General features: G+C 39.8%; 1 protein-coding gene across 3 annotated transcripts in view; it reads left to right on the top strand.

Annotated features, from left to right (window-relative positions):
* The window catches only part of AHCYL1 (adenosylhomocysteinase like 1), a 47,669-nt gene extending 30,463 nt beyond the window's left edge, over positions 1-17,206 (top strand). The window contains exons 6-17 of one of the 3 annotated variants that reach the window (XM_028733851.2): positions 1,571-1,665; positions 4,231-4,337; positions 5,640-5,756; positions 6,408-6,471; positions 8,966-9,054; positions 10,546-10,616; positions 11,094-11,188; positions 11,270-11,368; positions 11,933-12,001; positions 13,187-13,265; positions 14,266-14,386; positions 14,775-17,206. In XM_028733851.2, the coding sequence (XP_028589684.1) occupies positions 1,571-1,665; positions 4,231-4,337; positions 5,640-5,756; positions 6,408-6,471; positions 8,966-9,054; positions 10,546-10,616; positions 11,094-11,188; positions 11,270-11,368; positions 11,933-12,001; positions 13,187-13,265; positions 14,266-14,386; positions 14,775-14,781 (1,013 nt within the window). In that variant the 3' untranslated portion in view covers positions 14,782-17,206. Of the gene's footprint in view, positions 1-1,570; positions 1,666-4,230; positions 4,338-5,639; positions 5,757-6,407; positions 6,472-8,965; positions 9,055-10,545; positions 10,617-11,093; positions 11,189-11,269; positions 11,369-11,932; positions 12,002-13,186; positions 13,266-14,265; positions 14,391-14,774 lie in introns of those variants that run through there. The other 2 variants (XR_013392947.1, XM_028733852.2) reach the window with 2 other exon arrangements.
* Positions 17,207-17,298: the final 92 nt, after the last annotated feature.

The raw sequence follows: 17,298 nt of genomic DNA, 5'->3' as shown, positions 1-17,298 counted from the left end.
GAAATGCAAATTCTGTTTTTATTAGGGTAGCAGTTACTACTTCTGTCAGACTATTCAGTACAGATGAATACATGATGTACCAAGAATATTTGGCTGTGTTTGAAGCTCTGCTATCAGATTTGTACAGCTTGTCACTAATGATGCAAGCTTCTGAACAATTCATTTAAAACAAAATAAGACCGACTTTGTTTCAGGTAATTACATAAGAAAAGCCCTGCTTGATCACAGCGGCCAACCAAAGGCCTATAGCTAGCCCACATTCCAGGCAGCTGGCATTCAGAGGCACACTGCCACTGATGGTGGAGCAAGAACATAGTCATCATGGCTAGCAACCATTGGTGGAAGCATTATTTTTGAAAGAAGGACCAAATTACTTAATAAGCAGAAATTTTGAAGCAAAATTCCTCAGCAATGAAATAAGTGCAATCTCATTTGAAAGAATTGTAGTTGGATGTAGTCTATCTTTATGCACATGGTGGCCTTGTGGAAAGATTTTTGGTTCTGTTTGAATCACAAGTTCATGCTTTATCTGTGGATCCATCGGTTAGTCTGCTAGTAGACTTATACTGTACTTTATTAGATCTAAATGTATGGAAGTAGCCATGTTGTATCAGTTGCACTTGCTTCATGTTAGAAATTGACACAAAGACTTACTGCAAATGAGTGGTTTAAGTACATAATTATGTGGAAATAAAACACAAAAACTGGTGCAGACAAGAGAATGAAGACGAATTTACTGTTCTTTCAAAAAAGATTTCTAGCATTTTTCTGTCACTGCTGAATATTGGAAGCTTGTATAACTCTAACCCGTATGTCAGTTTGTACAGACTTCAAGGGGGGAAATACTGTTGCCAACTTCACTGTCCTAATATTTCTGTAAATTCTCTGCATGCCTGAGTTGTTGGGTATTTTGCAAACCCTTGTCAGAGAGACATTCCATAGCCAGATGGACTCCGTTGAACCTGCTGGGAGAACCTAGATTATGCTAAGAGAGCTTGTTCGGCTTTGCTTTATTATGTTCTATATGCATCTCTTATCTAATGAAACTTCTATCACAATTCATTTCTTATGCTGAAAGTGCCACAGGACTTTGTCTTATACTGGCTCTGTTCCTGCATATTCTGCCAAGAATCCACTCTGATAGACAGTTTAGAACTAGCAAGCTAGCTACAACTGCTATTACATGTATAGTTTCAAGAGCTCCCAAAGCAATTTTTAGATTGTACAGAAAAAATTGCTTTAATGTAGTCCATTTAATACAATATAATTCTTAACTAGGATGTGCTTTAACTTAGTTACAATTCAGTGACCAGAGAAAGCCTCCAGAGATCAGTGCCTTGTTATTTATGTGTTGTATAAATATAAAGTCTTTTCAAATAGCCTGGTCACTTAAATATGCTAAACAGATGACAAAAAAGGCAATCCGGAAAAAAACAGTGGGGCAACTTTCAGCATGGGTTAGATAAAATGGGGTTGAGAGCTGCTTTGTGCCAGAACTGTGCTTATTTTGAGTCTGCTTCAAGCAGCACTGCTATAAGAATGATCCAGCAAATTCATTTTCTTTCGCTAGGTGTTGCTGTATTTGCCTGGAAAGGAGAATCTGAGGATGACTTTTGGTGGTGCATTGATCGCTGTGTTAATGTGGATACCTGGCAGGCCAACATGGTAATGAAACATTCTCCCATGTTTCCCATATTCTCACACATTTGTTAACTTCTCCTTTGGAAGTGTATTTGGTGGCATCCGAAGAGGTACTTTAGGCACATCCAAGGGTTTTGACATGCCCATTGGAACTTCTGACTTCATCCCTTTCAGCAGACCACTGTGTATTTTTCTGTTTCAAAAGAGGTTTTTCACATGGGTGTGGAGCTAATGTTTAGGAAATACATTTTTTGGACATGCAGAACTAGTTCAGTGCTTCTTTGGATCTAGTCTACTGGATCACACTGTATTTAGTGTTCATTGTCCAGCCACATTCAACCCCTTTTCAAGTTTTATCCTCCCTTCTCTCTTCTCCATTCAGTGGGGCTTAGCTGAAAGAATGGGAAAGTGTATTATGATTCAATACTAGTTAATTCCTGTCCATTTGCAGCTCAAATTGGAGGGGTAAGGTGAAATTCACCCTCCGAAAACGGGCAGCTGGTTTGGGTAATATGATGGGGATTGCAGCAAAATTACCAGTAGGGTCCTGGAGTGGGCTGCTGCTTCTTTATTATTTTGTTCCTCCCTGTTGCAACAGCTCCTCTTTCAACCCTGCAGCCATTTTGTTTCCCCCAGAATGCCTTGGGCACATTGTGTGTTCGTGTGTGTGTTTTCGGGGGGGGGGGGGAGGGAGATTGGTGGCTCATGGCAGCTGCATTCTTGAGGGTGAACGGCCAGGCTGCTGGGAAAGGAGCTCAGCTTTTTCTGTCACAAAAAAAACCTGCCCTGGGATCAGTATATTGAAGGGTGGGTTTATAAGTATAATGAAATAAGTAAAGAAAAACCTGCTGCTCATGGTCAGCGCCCACCCTCCACAGGCATGGCGGTGAATTTCACATGTATCAAATCTGTAAAATGCCACTCCTAAATTTACCACCTATAAATGGGGTATTTAATTTGTTGGTGCAAATTTGCAAGTTTCAATAATTGTCACATTCATACTCTGTTTAAAGCACATCTCTTTCCCCAAAACAATCCTGGAAAATGCTGTTTACTCACTACAAAGCTACAATTCCCAATACCCTTAAAATAAAGTTCCCAGTCTTCTTTGGGGGGGAAGACCTGTGCTTTAAATGTATACTGTGAATGTGCCTGGTGAACCAGGGAAATGAAGCACACTTGTTGGTTTTGAGCAAGTCACTCTATTGCAGTCTAACTTATCTCTGAGGGTTGTTGTGAAGATCAGAAATAAGCAGAGCTATGTTGGAAGAGGGGCAGAATTTCACTGTGGCAAGGCAGTTGTGATAATAGACAGATATATAGAAAATGAGATTTTCTGAAAGGAGGATGCTGCCTAATGTTCCCTAGCTCTCAGTTATCACACTTCTTGCACAAAGTTGAATCATTAAAAAAGAAAATAAAAGAAAATGCCCCCCCTTATGTAGATTCTGTTAATTGCCATATAGCTAAATGACTGATCAGAGTCACTAGAAACTAACTGAATGTTTACACACGATAGAATCATTCACATTAAAAAATAAACTAGGGATTGCTCACTTCATAGTATAATAAGTGGGGGCTCATCTGTCTTAGATTATCTATTTTTAAGAGAATGTGAGAATTGTCTGTCATATGTCCTTTGCATCTACTAGAAGAATTACTTCCCATGAAATTAATTGCATGACTTGTGTCCATTGCTGCCATTATGCTTGCCCAACATATATTTTCTTATGCAACACAGCGTCTTGTCCTCTCCCCTGCAGTCCCCTGAGCACCCTCAAAATCTGATCCGGAGTGTTGGGGGACCCTCCAGAGCAGATTTGGGGTGCATGCAAGAAGAGGAAAGGGGAGTGCTACTGCATGAGCAGAATTCCACATGTGCAGCATTGGATACTCTTTTAGAGTACTGTCAGCAGGACCCGATACCCTTTGGCTTGGTGTGCTAGATATACCAGATAAGCATAAATCTGCACTGAAACAATGCCATTGCATTTTTAAGGGGAAATTCTGCTGTGGTTTTCCCTTCCTAATAAAGTATTAGTATACGCAACGACTTCTCTGTTTCATGTATCTACACTAGCTCAGGAAAAAGCTTTTTGTTAATCAACTTTGTAGTTACTGTATAGCAAACTCCTTAGCTATTGATTGATTGTTGTTCCAGGTTTTGTTTTGTTTTTAAGATAATCGGCTATAGATGAGCATCCCCTATTTCTTTTTCTGTCAGGTCAGTTATGAAAAGGGTAGATTATCCTTACTCTGAGTATACAGCTTGAACCAGTTTTCCAGCTTCCACTTGAATTTGTGCGATAAAATCTAGTACTGGTTCTCTGGAAGTATACCTTGTAGAATTCGTATATTTCTATTTATATGTTAGAAAACCAGGCCAGGTTTGTTGCTTGGACAACATCGTGCACGATAATAATGGTTTGTGAAGCAATATCAGAGTTCTGATCCCTTAATGGTTATGTGACTTAACAGTTTAATTGCCTAGAAGTAATCCTTCTTTGTGCCTTAAAGTGAAGTTGGATGTGGCATGCAGTATAAATAGCAGAATATCTTTTGAGCTAATTATATTTATCTTATTTTCAGATCTTGGATGATGGAGGAGACCTGACCCATTGGGTTTATAAGAAATATCCAAATGTATTTAAGAAGATCAGAGGCATTGTAGAAGAGAGTGTGACAGGTGTGCACAGGTAATCAACCCCAAAGGATCCTGCAAACCTTTGTCTGTCCTCTTCAATATGAAGCTTTGGGAAGTTGTAGAGCCTTGCCCATACCTGGTAAGCAAGCATCTAAAAATTAAAGCTCACTTTTAATCATGATGGCCCTGCGGGATGGTAATAAGGATGGGGGAGGAATAAATAACGCCATAAAAGAGAAAGGTATGGCTGAGGTAAGGCAGAACCTAGGGCCTTTTCTACTATTTTAGTTCCCACACTGTTGAGCCATGGGGCTTCTCAAGTTTAAACTCAAAAGTTGACATGTTCTTCATGCAACATTCCTCTGGTTCCCCTTTGCCACATCTTATGTTTATAAAGAAGGAGGAATGCATTTTAATGTCCCACTGACCATTCTCTTTGGCCGACTATTCTTCCCTATACTTTCGCTACTCGTAGAAACTTCATGAGCTGCTGCTTGTTCTTTTTTCTCCTTTCCTCCTTCCCCCATGGGTATTTCAGTACCCAGTACTTGGTACAGACGCATTCAGTGCTAAGTTACCAGTGGTCATGATTTTCAGTATGGTTTAAAAGAAACTGGCTTTTGAGTCAGACGATTGCTCCTTCCAGTTCCATATTCTCTACACTGAGTTACAGTGGCTCTTCATGGTTTCTGATAGGAGTATTTTCCCAGTCCTACCTGCAAATGCCAAGGATTGAACTTGGGACTTTTTGTTTATTAGATCATTTACTGTTTTGTATAGTTTACCACTGAACTATATTTCACAGTTGAATATAATATGGGGGAGGAACATGTTTCTCTCTCTCCAGAAATCGAGAGGCGTAGTCCATTAATCACTTTGGCTTACTCACTGATGTGAAGCGTTTTATTTTTATTTTGCTAATTACACATATGATGGCTGTAGGAAGATACTAAGGGTGCTATGTACATCAGGCCTAAATACAGCTAAATTCACCTATTTTATTTTTTTATTTTTTAAATAGAAATATATGTTTACTGGAAGCAGAAGATGTTTGGGGGACTCAAGTGTATATTATAAGAATTGGTACTTCTGCTGTTGCTTGAAGACAAGATGCAGAGCTGATTAATATGTGGTCTTCAGGCTGTTATTGAACTCTTAACACCTGTCAGCCTTGCCAAAATAGCCAGTGGTCAGAGATGATTGGGATTGTCATCTAGCAACATCTGGAAGGCTGCAGATTAACCACAAATATGGAGCTTGGGTGTTAGCCCAGGGAACAATTTAATGTTCTGCTGATTATCCTGTTTTTTTCTCACAGTATTCAGTTCTAAAATCTTCTCTTTCTCTCTTTTAGGTTATACCAGTTATCAAAGGCTGGGAAACTTTGTGTTCCAGCTATGAATGTAAATGACTCTGTCACCAAACAGAAATTTGATAACTTATATTGTTGCAGAGAATCCATCTTGGATGGGTGAGTCTGGCACTCAGCTTTGGGAGTTGGGAGTTAAAACCCTCAGAATCAGCCCCCAGCTTCCATATTTTTCCTATTCAGCTCCTTGTGTTGTGGAGTTGAATACTGCTGTGATCGTATTATCTGGTGGCCGCATAGGGTCATACTGCTGTGGAATTAAGAAACATTGGCCACATTAGGGCATCTCAATAAACCACTCAATGAACTTCGGCAAGTCTTCAGCTCGCATTCTCCACCCTCTCCTCCTTTATGACTGGGAAGAGGACTTCAGAAGCATTTGCTTTTGGTTTCAGCTAATTGCAGCTTCCCGTTTAACCCAAAGATCTGGTTTACACTTAGGATAGTTGGTTTACACAAGCCTGTTTCATGAACTATGGCTTGAAACTGGCTTGTTCTTGCCAGCTATAGTTCCATAAACCACAGTTCCCAGTTCAGATGAAACAGGAAGGCTCAGTTAGTTAAAATCAAAAGTATGTGAATGCTTCTGAAGTCCTCTGGCCCATGCAGGACAAGGAGAGGCAAGCTCCAGATTTCCCGTGGCTTGTGCACGTTACAGTTTATCGAGACAGCTAAGCAAAGCCATTGTATTGAGTCAAGCATGTATTTTGCATGTGGTTAACTTCTCAAAAAGAGTCTCTTTCTCTCCCACAGCCTAAAACGAACAACGGATGTGATGTTTGGAGGAAAGCAAGTGGTGGTGTGTGGCTATGGTGAGGTGAGTTGTAGCCTGGCTGATTCAGCAGCTCTCATTAGTGTACAGTACAGTACAGTTACCTTTGCTTTAGCATTCATTACCTTCTGTATTCATGATCTACCTTTTACTAGTAATGACTCCTTATGTGATTACTATAAGGAGCATTAGGAACAACTTGTGTTGCAGCAGAAGATTATGCATCCAATTGTAATGGCTCTCACGGTAATTGCAAGCTGATGATACTAGCAAGTGTTTTCACATCATTAGAAGAGTCTCTACTCTCAGCTGTATTTGTACAGTAAAATCTGGAAAGAATTTAAGAGGTGATTAGGGCACACATTATGGTTCAAGTGTGCTGAAATTTGCGCAGATAACAGTGCTTCAACATGGGTGCTTCCAGCAATGTATGAATAGCACAAGTTGAATTATGTACATTTTAGGGCTAAATTACATGTGCTGCGGCAGCTTTGTATGCTAACCTGATTGGAGCTGCTCTAGTCCTGTTAATAGGCCTATGGGGATGGAGGGAGGTCTGATTTTAATGGCAAAATGAGCTCTCTAGTGTGGAGTGGAGAATCTTTGCACAGCTCCTATATTTGCAGCTGAACCTCAGTATTGAAGTTACCTTGTCTGGGAGAAAAGCACCTAGGGGGCAGGATTGTGTAAAGGGATATTAGGGAGAGTTCTGAACTCCTCTCTTTCTTATTAGTGCTTATCTGATTCTTTCCCAGCTTTTCATATAGAGACACATGAGCAATGGAGCTATTATCCAAATTAAAAAAAAAAAAAGATTAGGCTATAATTTGTTATCTAGTGTTCATATGTGGACAAACTAAACTAGTACAGATGGCTGTCTTAACACATGGCAGAGTTTCCTACCATGTGTTTCACTGCATTACTAGAGAAACATAGTATACATTTTTATGCCATGCATTCTTAATGTAGTAAAGGTTGCCCCTCTCCTGTGGCAAAAGTTTTCACATAGTAGAATGTAGTAAACCATGGCCACTGCTGTCTGTGAGCAAAACAAACAAACAGCATTTATCGGTGTGATGAGAGTTGAATGGTGACATTTTGCTAAAATGAATATTTTAGCTTCCTGTTTTCTTTTTTCATTTTGTTCAAATCTCATAATTCAGAGGATTTATATACTTCAAGTATTTGCTGTTCTGGAATGGTTGGGAGGATTTTTTTAAAAACTGAAAAATAGTGCTATGATGCCTCTGAAGTTAAAGAGACTGTGTCTGTATTCCATTAATATTGACTATAAAGGAGGAAATGCTATATTTTACTCTGTGAAGAGAAAAATACAGCATTTCCATTCCTGCCTATTTGGCTCTGAGAAAGGAGAGGGGAGAAATGCTGCCTTTTCACTCTGCATCTCTAAAAAGAAGACAGATAGCTTTTATCTCCCAGTCTGAGCACTATGATTTCTGCCTGCGATTCTAAAGAGCAGGCAGCAGAGATTTTGTTTCCTGATCTCAGAGCTGATTGCCACAGTTCTGAGATCAGGAGATAAAGGGCTATGTCTGCCCTTGGAGATTATTCTCCAAAGAGCAGGCAGAGCGCTGTATTTATTTGTTGGCTTGTTTATTTATTCCTCCAAGCATTTAAATAAGAAAAAATATTGGTAATATTGCATGAAAGCTAGACAGACAGGATAAAAAGAAAAGTATATATATCACAAATAAAACTGAGCATTATACAAAACATGGATTTAAAAATTTAGTAAGGCTCAGGGACCAGAAAAGCTTGGGTAAACTTAAGTTTTATTCTCAGTGCTAAGCTATAGCTTAAAGCTACAGCTGCAGGAGCTGGTGGGCCACTTCCCACAGCTTGCCAGGCTGGATCTGGGCTGTGGGTTAGCCAACCCTGCCATAGCAGCAGTGGGGGAAGCAACTAAGGGTGGAGGAAGAGCAAACCTAAAACCAAAATACTACAAAGCTAGTCACTGGTGACTGTATTACTATAGTTGAGTATATACAGAAGTCAGCAAACTTTCCAGCATTTCCCATGTGATAAACTGGTCTGAATTCACCCTGTCCATCAGTGAATCAACTGATTGTATATATTTTAATTTTTGCATACAGATATCATATACAGTGGTACCTCGGGTTACATACGCTTCAGGTTACAGACTCCACTAACCCAGAAATAGTACCTTGGGTTAGCAACTTTGCTTCAGGATGAAAACAGAAATCGTGCTCCGGTGGCGCGGCAGCAGCAGGAGGCCCCATTAGCTAAAGTGGTGCTTCAGGTTAAGAACAGTTTCAGGTTAAGAACGGACCTCTGGAACGAATTAAGTACATAACCAGAGGTACCACTGTACCACACTTCATGGTCCTTTGGCTGCATTGCTTACATTTTCTCTCTCTTTACACTTGTGTGTATGTAGAAGTGCGGTGGGGGGGAGAAGACAGAGATGGGCTGTAATCCAACAATGTTTCTCAATAAATCCTGTTTTTTAAAACACTTGTATTTGCTTAGATTTTGTAGTTGTTTTTGTGTATTCCAGGTTGGAAAGGGATGCTGTGCAGCTCTGAAGGCCCTGGGAGCCATAGTTTGCATCACAGAGATTGATCCTATCTGTGCTCTTCAAGCCTGGTGAGAAATGAGGTGTTACAAATGCTGCTGTCTGAGAGAACAAGCCTTTTTGTATTGCTTGCTGTTCTTTTTTGGGCTACTTCAAAAGGTTAAAATTAATTAGCCTACTAAAGAAGAGCCTCTCTCTACCCAAAACTTCACAATCTGAGGCCATACATGCAAGAAGACATAAAGCTTCAGGGAATCTTCCATTTCCTTCCATTTCATTTGAGGGTTCCACAATTGATTGTGACCTTGTACCTCCATATGTAAGAGTCCTTTCCCTCATAAGTTTGACACTGTTCTGTTAATAATGGCTAATGAATAGTTTGCCGAAATGCATTTGTCAATAAGAAGAATATTGGGGTGGGGGGAGGAGGAAATAAAACATGTGAATATCCTCTTAAAGAAGTAGTAGATGCTAAATACTAGGATAGTCATTGAGAGCTCCAGCAGCACTAATCTGATGTAAGATGGAATAATTGTCAAACTCCAGTATGATTAATAGAAGCAGTAAAAATTAACTGGATATGCCATTTGACTACTTTGCAGGTTTTTTCTAAAAAGTAGGATAGAATGTCTACTTTAAATTTTGAACTCATAAAGATTAATAGCATACTGCTTTCAATAGATCTTGCAGAACTTTCTTTTTTACCTCTGAACACTCTGATCTTTCTCCAGAAAGCCCATTTCTCTTCAGACTGCCCCACACAACTTGTCCTTTTTTCAGAACTGCTACAGATATCAGGAAATGTCGAAGTTATTTCTCTAGTCCCTGCCTACAGAGCATAGGAAGAGCTTCGGTGTCCAATAAGTCAATCTTCTGTAACTTACCCTAAGATCAGCTGCTCTCGACCAGTAAAATGGCATATCCTGTTTCTCTTTATTTCTTCTGTTGCTACTGTTGTTTCAGGCAGTGTCAGTTATTTCAATAATACATGTGAAAAGGATTAATTTATTGGCAGTGGGTAAAAAAAAGGGTGAGGTATAAGTGAAACATCTATATGAAATGTTTGAAAGTACGAACCTTAAATAAATCATGTGTTTCTTCCAAATATAGACAAGGAGATAATGATCTACATTTTAACTGTGTCTTGCTTTTAAAGAAGCAGAGGTTCAATTATTGTAGAATGGGTATCTAGCAAGTTTTATTAACAATATAACTTGTAGTTCAATAAAATGAAAATGCACATTAATGACCCCTTTCTTCAAAATCTTCACACCTAATAGCTGTTCAAAGCTTAGCTGAAAAAACACTTCTGAAAAATGTATTGGTGAAAACTGCAATTATTGTTATTCATGAAAATAAACTATTGCAGCGGTTTTAGTCAACAGCTATATAGGAATGCATGTACATAACTACAGTGCGACACTGTCAGTGGATTCTCTAAGCATCAATCAAATGTTGGGGAACAGAGTTTGAGGTTTAAAACTTAAATAGCCAGAGCAGCTTGTTCAGTTTCACGTTGCCATGTTTGATGTCCCTTTAATCTCTTACCTTCTCTTTGGCAGCATGGATGGGTTTCGGGTAGTGAAACTCAATGAAATCATTCGCCAAGTGGATGTTGTCATAACTTGCACAGGTAAACCAATCTGGGAAGGACTGTGCATGTGTTTTGTTCATATTATTCCCACCCACTCCACACGCTGAAATCCTTCCGATTTTGTCTTTTTGCTCAGTAACAAGTAGTAGTATTTCCCCACTCAAACTGGAAACCCGCAAAGGATATAAAGAGACATAAGTTGTATTGCTTTCTATTGTAGGTTGTATCCAAATAAGTAATTGTACAAGTAGAATGAGTTCCGCTCATGTAACCCCCTGCACCTTTACCATAGCTGCTCTGAGTTACTCCCCATGAACCCTCTGGAACAGATTTGGAGGAAGGCAATATTTGCATGGGGGAGAAGAGGGAGGGGAAATTACACTGTGCAAGTAACTCATGCAATTACTTGGTGGGATTCAAGTCACTGTGTTGGGATTAAAGTTGTAGCTATAGATAAGGGGAAATTTGATGGCTCACCTGTCTGAGGCTTGCTTTAACTGCCTCTTTTTACTGCAGGAAACAAAAATGTGGTGACTAGAGAGCACTTGGACCGAATGAAGAATAGCTGCATTGTATGTAATATGGGCCATTCCAACACTGAAATTGATGTGGTGAGTGTCTGTTAATCTTAATTATGCTTTCAGTCATCTTAATAAATCCTAGTAGTTGATCCCTGCCTCAATCTCTCCTAGGCTAGTCTTCGTACCCCAGAGCTAACCTGGGAGCGTGTACGTTCTCAAGTGGATCATATAATCTGGCCTGATGGCAAGCGAGTTGTTCTCCTAGCTGAGGTATGTTGGCAAAGGCCTAAACAGAAGCCTTTATAGGGTTCATCATAAGGAATTGTGTCTCTTATTTTCAGGTTCCCAGGGTATTGGAAGGCTAATCAAATGGGCGGCTAGCTATGTATCAAGGAGAAGCTGTTCTTCTGAGAAGAGAAGAAGATGCAGGTGTCCTTTGGGTAGTTCAGAGTTGTTGTCTGACTTTAGCTTTACAGCAGAATTCCAAAGCTAGCCAGACCAGTGGGAATATGAAGATCTCAAAAGTTTTTGCTAAACAGATTTTATCCTCCTCACTGCTAAATCATGCCTGTCCTTTTCAGTTCATCATAGATCTTAACTTTTCACCAGGAAAGGAACCATTAACTATCTAAAAACATCAGTGGTTATTAGTCCTGGTCTGGCCACATTGCTCCTGGTTCAAACTATGCAGTTATATCCCAAGTTTGCTGGGCCTGAAGAGTTTAGCATTGCACTTGAATCTGAAATATTGCATTTCTGTTTGATGTTGCTCTCTGTGCACAAGAGGTGATTTCTCAAAAATGTTTTTTTGTTGCTGTTTCCCTGTCATTCTAGGGAAGACTTCTGAATCTGAGCTGTTCAACAGTTCCAACCTTTGTTCTGTCCATTACTGCTACCACTCAGGTACATGATTTAGCCTTCAGGTTCCCCTGCCTTGCTTGATGCTGTATTTATAATGTGTTTGTGGGGATGGGAAATAGAAGATACCATATTTATATTAGTTTTCCAACTCAAGTCTGAGTAAAAGCCTAGTTAGAGGATTTATTTGAACTGCATTTTGTCTGTTAGTTCTGATCTTTAAATAGAGGCATTGAAAAATATTGTCCGCTAGAGTTCTAGAGAATATTATGTGCTCAAGACAGGTAATGCAGAGCATATGAACTTGCATATTTATTTGAAGTATTCATCACAGATGAAATTAAATAAAATGTGGATTTTGAAGCAAAGGCTCAATTAGAAGGGAATGACATGGAGAACTGAGCCAAATGATCAATTGAGCAAACGGTTCACCGTGGGAGGAAGTTGTGTCGATTGCTGAAGCCCCACCCCTTTACAACTTGAAGCCCTGCCTAGATCTCCCATTCGTTTCTGAACTTTTCCTGTCTTATTGCCTACATGTGTTTCAGCCCCCCCCCCCCCAATGAAAGATCAAGGTTCTCAAGATCACCAAATCCAGTGTCCTTTCATAGTGAACCTATAAATGAATGAAATACTTACAATTGCTGCTTCTCACTTATTATTATTCCTTCTTCAGTTTTTAAAAAGCAGCATAACTGTCCACTGTTTTGGTATCTGTTTATGCCTTTGAAAACAGAGTTTGCAGTCTGGAGAGGTTAAAAACTAAGGAAACAGAGTAGATGAATTGTTTGTTCAGCTGAACAGTGTTACATACAGGGGAGATTGGCCTTTCCCCTCAGTAAAATGCCTCTATGTACCTTAGTTTGTTTAGGCACTAGGGTGAGTCTTAATAACATTTTAGCATGTTTTCATTCCCTATTTTTTTCCCTACTGGCTCAGCAAAGATGCAATACATAGATTTCCTTTTCACTAACTCGGTGTATTCTGTACCAACAAACTCCTCACTGCAGTTTCAAAAAAGAAGCTAGATCCACAGAACTGTTGTGTCATTTATCCCAAAAGCTTGGACAACCACCTCTAAGCTCAATGTCTAAAGTATCGGTGCTGAACATAGACTACTAGGTTAGCCACCAGGCATGTCAAAACTACAATGATAACTTTTCAGAGTGTGCTGGAAAGAATTGATAAAGCCTGCAGTTGTTACTTCCAGCATCTCTCTGATCTTCACAGGCTCTGGCTTTGATTGAGCTTTACAATGCTCCTGAGGGACGATACAAACAAGATGTGTACCTTCTGCCTAAAAAGATGGGTGAGCAAACAATGGTAGAATTTTTAGCTGCTGCTTGTTGATCAGTGAGCGGTAGCCTCCTCTCTTGGAACACTAGGCTAGCACAGCATGTACCACTGTAATAAACATAGTTTCTTCACCACATGTTTATGCTGGGCGCAGCCATGCTTTGAGAATAGGAAGGAATTTTTAAGAACTTTAGTATATCGAGAATTTTAGTATATTGAGGCCTTATGGGCAATGCCCATCCATTTCATGTCAGGCTTCAGAGTTGAAATTTAGATGTTTTTAGATAACTTCCCTCCTTGTCTGAAATAGCTATATTTTTATTAGTCTGTTTGCTGTGATTGTAATCCTGGGTATATAAGCTAGGGGTGTCCCATTTTTTTGATAATACGATCAAAGGATGGGAAAATAAACCTTTGAAATAAAATTAAAAATGCCAGGGGTCTGCCAGTACCAAAATACAAAATCCACTAAAAGGACTACATTGAATTTTAACATTCTTCTACATCATATGGTATATACTTTTCAGGGGACATATATTTGTTATTTCTTTCTACATGTACATTGATTGAATGTCTTGAATATGAAAAATACAAGGCAGAAGCATCTACTGTACCCTCTGGCAAGAATTGTTAAATGAAAAACACCTGTTAAAGATTGAGTTGAGAATGAGAGATTCCAAGGTCATTTCACCTCTTAGGTTATAACTTGTCTCATGATTGAATTCAGGGTAAAAATGTTAAAAGCCGAAGTTCCAGACTGAATGCTGTGGGACAACACACAGCCAAAAATATACCCCGCCTATTGACTGTCTCTGCCTCAGTATTCATGAAATCGCTGATATTTGTCCATAGTGTGAAATAATTATAGATGAGCTTTGCTAGACCTGCAAGTGGCCTTCCTTATTGAGCCTAGAATTGGTGGGGAAAGCTTTCAGGAGTAACTGGTTAAAGATGTCTAGGCGCTATAGAAAAGACCTTAGAGGTTCTAACACGTCTTCCTGTATTCTTTCTAGATGAGTATGTTGCCAGCTTGCACCTGCCTTCATTTGATGCCCATCTGACAGAGCTAACAGATGATCAAGCGAAGTATCTGGGGCTTAATAAAAATGGACCCTTTAAACCAAACTATTATAGGTAACCTTCTCCATTGGGGGAAACTAGGAAACATATAGGGACTTGCCTATAATTCAGATACGACAACATGAATTGTAATTTTTTGAATAGTTTTGTTAGTGTGGTGAGCAGGGTAGTTGTGAGGCTTCTCTGAACATCCTGGAAGGAAGATTGGGGTTCAGATAATAGTAATAAGTACAGGCAAAATAGAAAACCCTTCTAGCTTAAGTGTCTTGAATGAAAATACAAACATCTAGTGCCAGCTAATGGTGGATTTATACACCAGGCAAGGGAAGACTAGAATTGGACTGGCAGTTCTGATAACCTAAGGCAGGAGTGCCTCCACCTGGTCCTGTGTCTTGGTGGGTGCCCAGTGCTTGACTTTGGCTTTCTTTCTGCTTTACTGCAGGTACTGATGGACCATAACGCTGAAGGACCAGACTACATAATCTACACAAGAGCTTTAGCAAGAATATTTTTAAAGAACATATTTTTTGTGTTACTTCTAAAAACTTTTTTATTTTTTATTTTATTCATGTGATTTTACTGCCCTCTCTTATTCTCTTTAATATTCCTCTGTCTTTGTGTCTGACTTTACAGACAACCTGGGATTTCCCTGCTGCATCACCACTAAAATAGTACAGTTTCAGCTCCTCAGCTCTCTTACTAAGGAAAGGATTTCCCTGGGTAATGAAGGGCATTCCTGTCCTCTGGTCATTTTATTTTTTAATTTAAAACTGTCTGGAGCACCTTAGTTGTAGTTGGTAGAACTGCAAAATATTAAGAGTACTATTTTTTCTGGGTGGAATTATCTACAAATTCTAAATTGCCTTAACGAGCCCCAATTTATTAGCTGCTAGATCAGTGCTCCTTTTCCTGTACTGGAACAGAGTTATATCTTGTGGCCAGTTAGGTGTATATTCAACAAATGCCTAATATTGTGTTGTGAAGAAAACAGTGGGACAATTTAAAATACTATTTATTTTTAGTTAGGCTATTTTTCCTACATGAAATATGTAGCTGCATGCCTGGTTACACCAATCCTCGGTAGACTTTAACATTCTTTTTAAGTTGCTAGGGTGCTAATCTGAATTGAAATGGCTATTGACTATCCACTGTCTTCACTTTTCCATAGCTTTTATATGTTATGTTTTTTCTTTCTTTAAGTGAAGATGTACCAGAACCATATTTTAAAAGGCAACGGGTGAGAATTCCTTTTCCTTCGAGTTTGGACATTTTTAAGGTAGAATCATAGAATTCTATGAAGATATCAGTAATACATTGCAGAATTGGTAGCGGCCACTAAGAACCAAATCAGTCCTTCTGAGCTGAGATGGGTATCTCCTGTGCTCCATCCTTTCATTTGTCCAGCACCGGGGATATTTGGATGATGTAGTTGCTTAGCTTTTCATATCTTACAAAGCCAGTGTGGGGGACCTTTGGCCCTCCAGATGTTGCTGTACTACAACTCCTATCAGCCCCAGCAAGGGATGATGTGAGTTGTGGTTCAGCAAACAACTGGAGGGCCAAATGTCCTCCCTACACTGCCACCCACACCTGCTATAAAGAATTATTCATTGTGTAAAGCACCTTCCCTCCATCTTCAGGCTCCATTTGTAGCAAATGAATATTGAAGGTGGAATCCCTTCCCATTGGCACTGCTGTTTTAAGTGCTCTGCTGCTTTAATTACCTTGGCTTAGGCTAGCCTATTCTGTCTGGTTACCTTGATGCACTGGTACCTCTCCTGCGAAACTACGGTGCAGCCAGATTTCACATTTTAGTGCCATGAAAGAGGAGGGAGCTCATCTTTAGAGAGGCAAATATCAGGCTAAGGAAGGTGGTTCAGGCAAATATTGCCTGCATCTGATCACTTCAGACTTGTGCTGAAGCCTCAAGGGGCAGTGATGAAAAGCTAGAGACTACTGTGAATCATAGTGAATATATGATCAACCTTGAATTTCTGTGGCTTTTTATGTAACCTTTGCAGAAAACTTGATGTAAATACAGATTACATTCCTAGTTCCATCTTCTTGAAATCTATTCCACTATTGTATGGCATTGGCTGTGGTCTTTCCTGATACCCTTCACTGAGGAGAATAATTTAACTGTGATTTGATGAGGAGTCTGAGCCACCAAACCTTTGCACGTTCATGCTTGCTCTCTCTTTCCCAGAGACCTAGGTGACCTTTCTCTTGTACCTTTGGCCCCAGATAGCTGTCTGGTTCCTTTCTGGCAGCTACAGGGTGGCCACTCGGCCTTGCAGAATGGCTGCAGGCCATTGACTGACTTGAATGTGGGAGATCCCTTTGCCTCCAGCTCCTCCTGCCCCCCCCCCCTTTTCCAGAATCTGACTTACATTTGGCCAGGCCAAATGAACTCTGTTCTTCCTTTTTGTTGAAGTGATTTCAGACCTGAGCATATGGGCTTCCTCTCTGTTCCTTCATCAGGATGGCGTCTTAGTATTTTGGTTCTCAATTTCACAGCTCTAATACTACAAGTTCTGATCCCGGAATTGGCTTGGATCCTTCTAAGCCAAACAGAGTGCACTCCCAAATGTCCTCCATGAAGCTCAGGGAGGGCCTCTTCATTCCATTTGTCTGCCTCTGTGTTGCAGTGTCAATAGATACCTTAGCTAAGGGCTTCATCTCTGTATAAGCCATGGAATAAATTCTCATGCCTGGCAACACCTCAGTTCAGTCAGAGGGAGCATGTTATAGCATCAACCCAGGTGGGGATAGGTTTATTTTGTATATGAATGATTTTTAATGAATGCAATATTATTCCTTGCAGATGAGCAATAAATCATTACGCAAAATCTAAATAAAATGATTAGAAAAATACCTCTGGCTTGAGTTTTTAAATATCACTGCCACAGTTTGCGCTGTCCAAGGAAACAAGTTTCCAGCACACTTTCAACTGCAAGTTTTATTCC

The sequence above is a fragment of the Podarcis muralis genome, chromosome 5, assembly GCF_964188315.1.
Source record: "Podarcis muralis chromosome 5, rPodMur119.hap1.1, whole genome shotgun sequence".
NCBI lineage: Eukaryota > Metazoa > Chordata > Lepidosauria > Squamata > Lacertidae > Podarcis > Podarcis muralis.
This window is presented reverse-complemented; position numbering and strand designations above follow the sequence as displayed.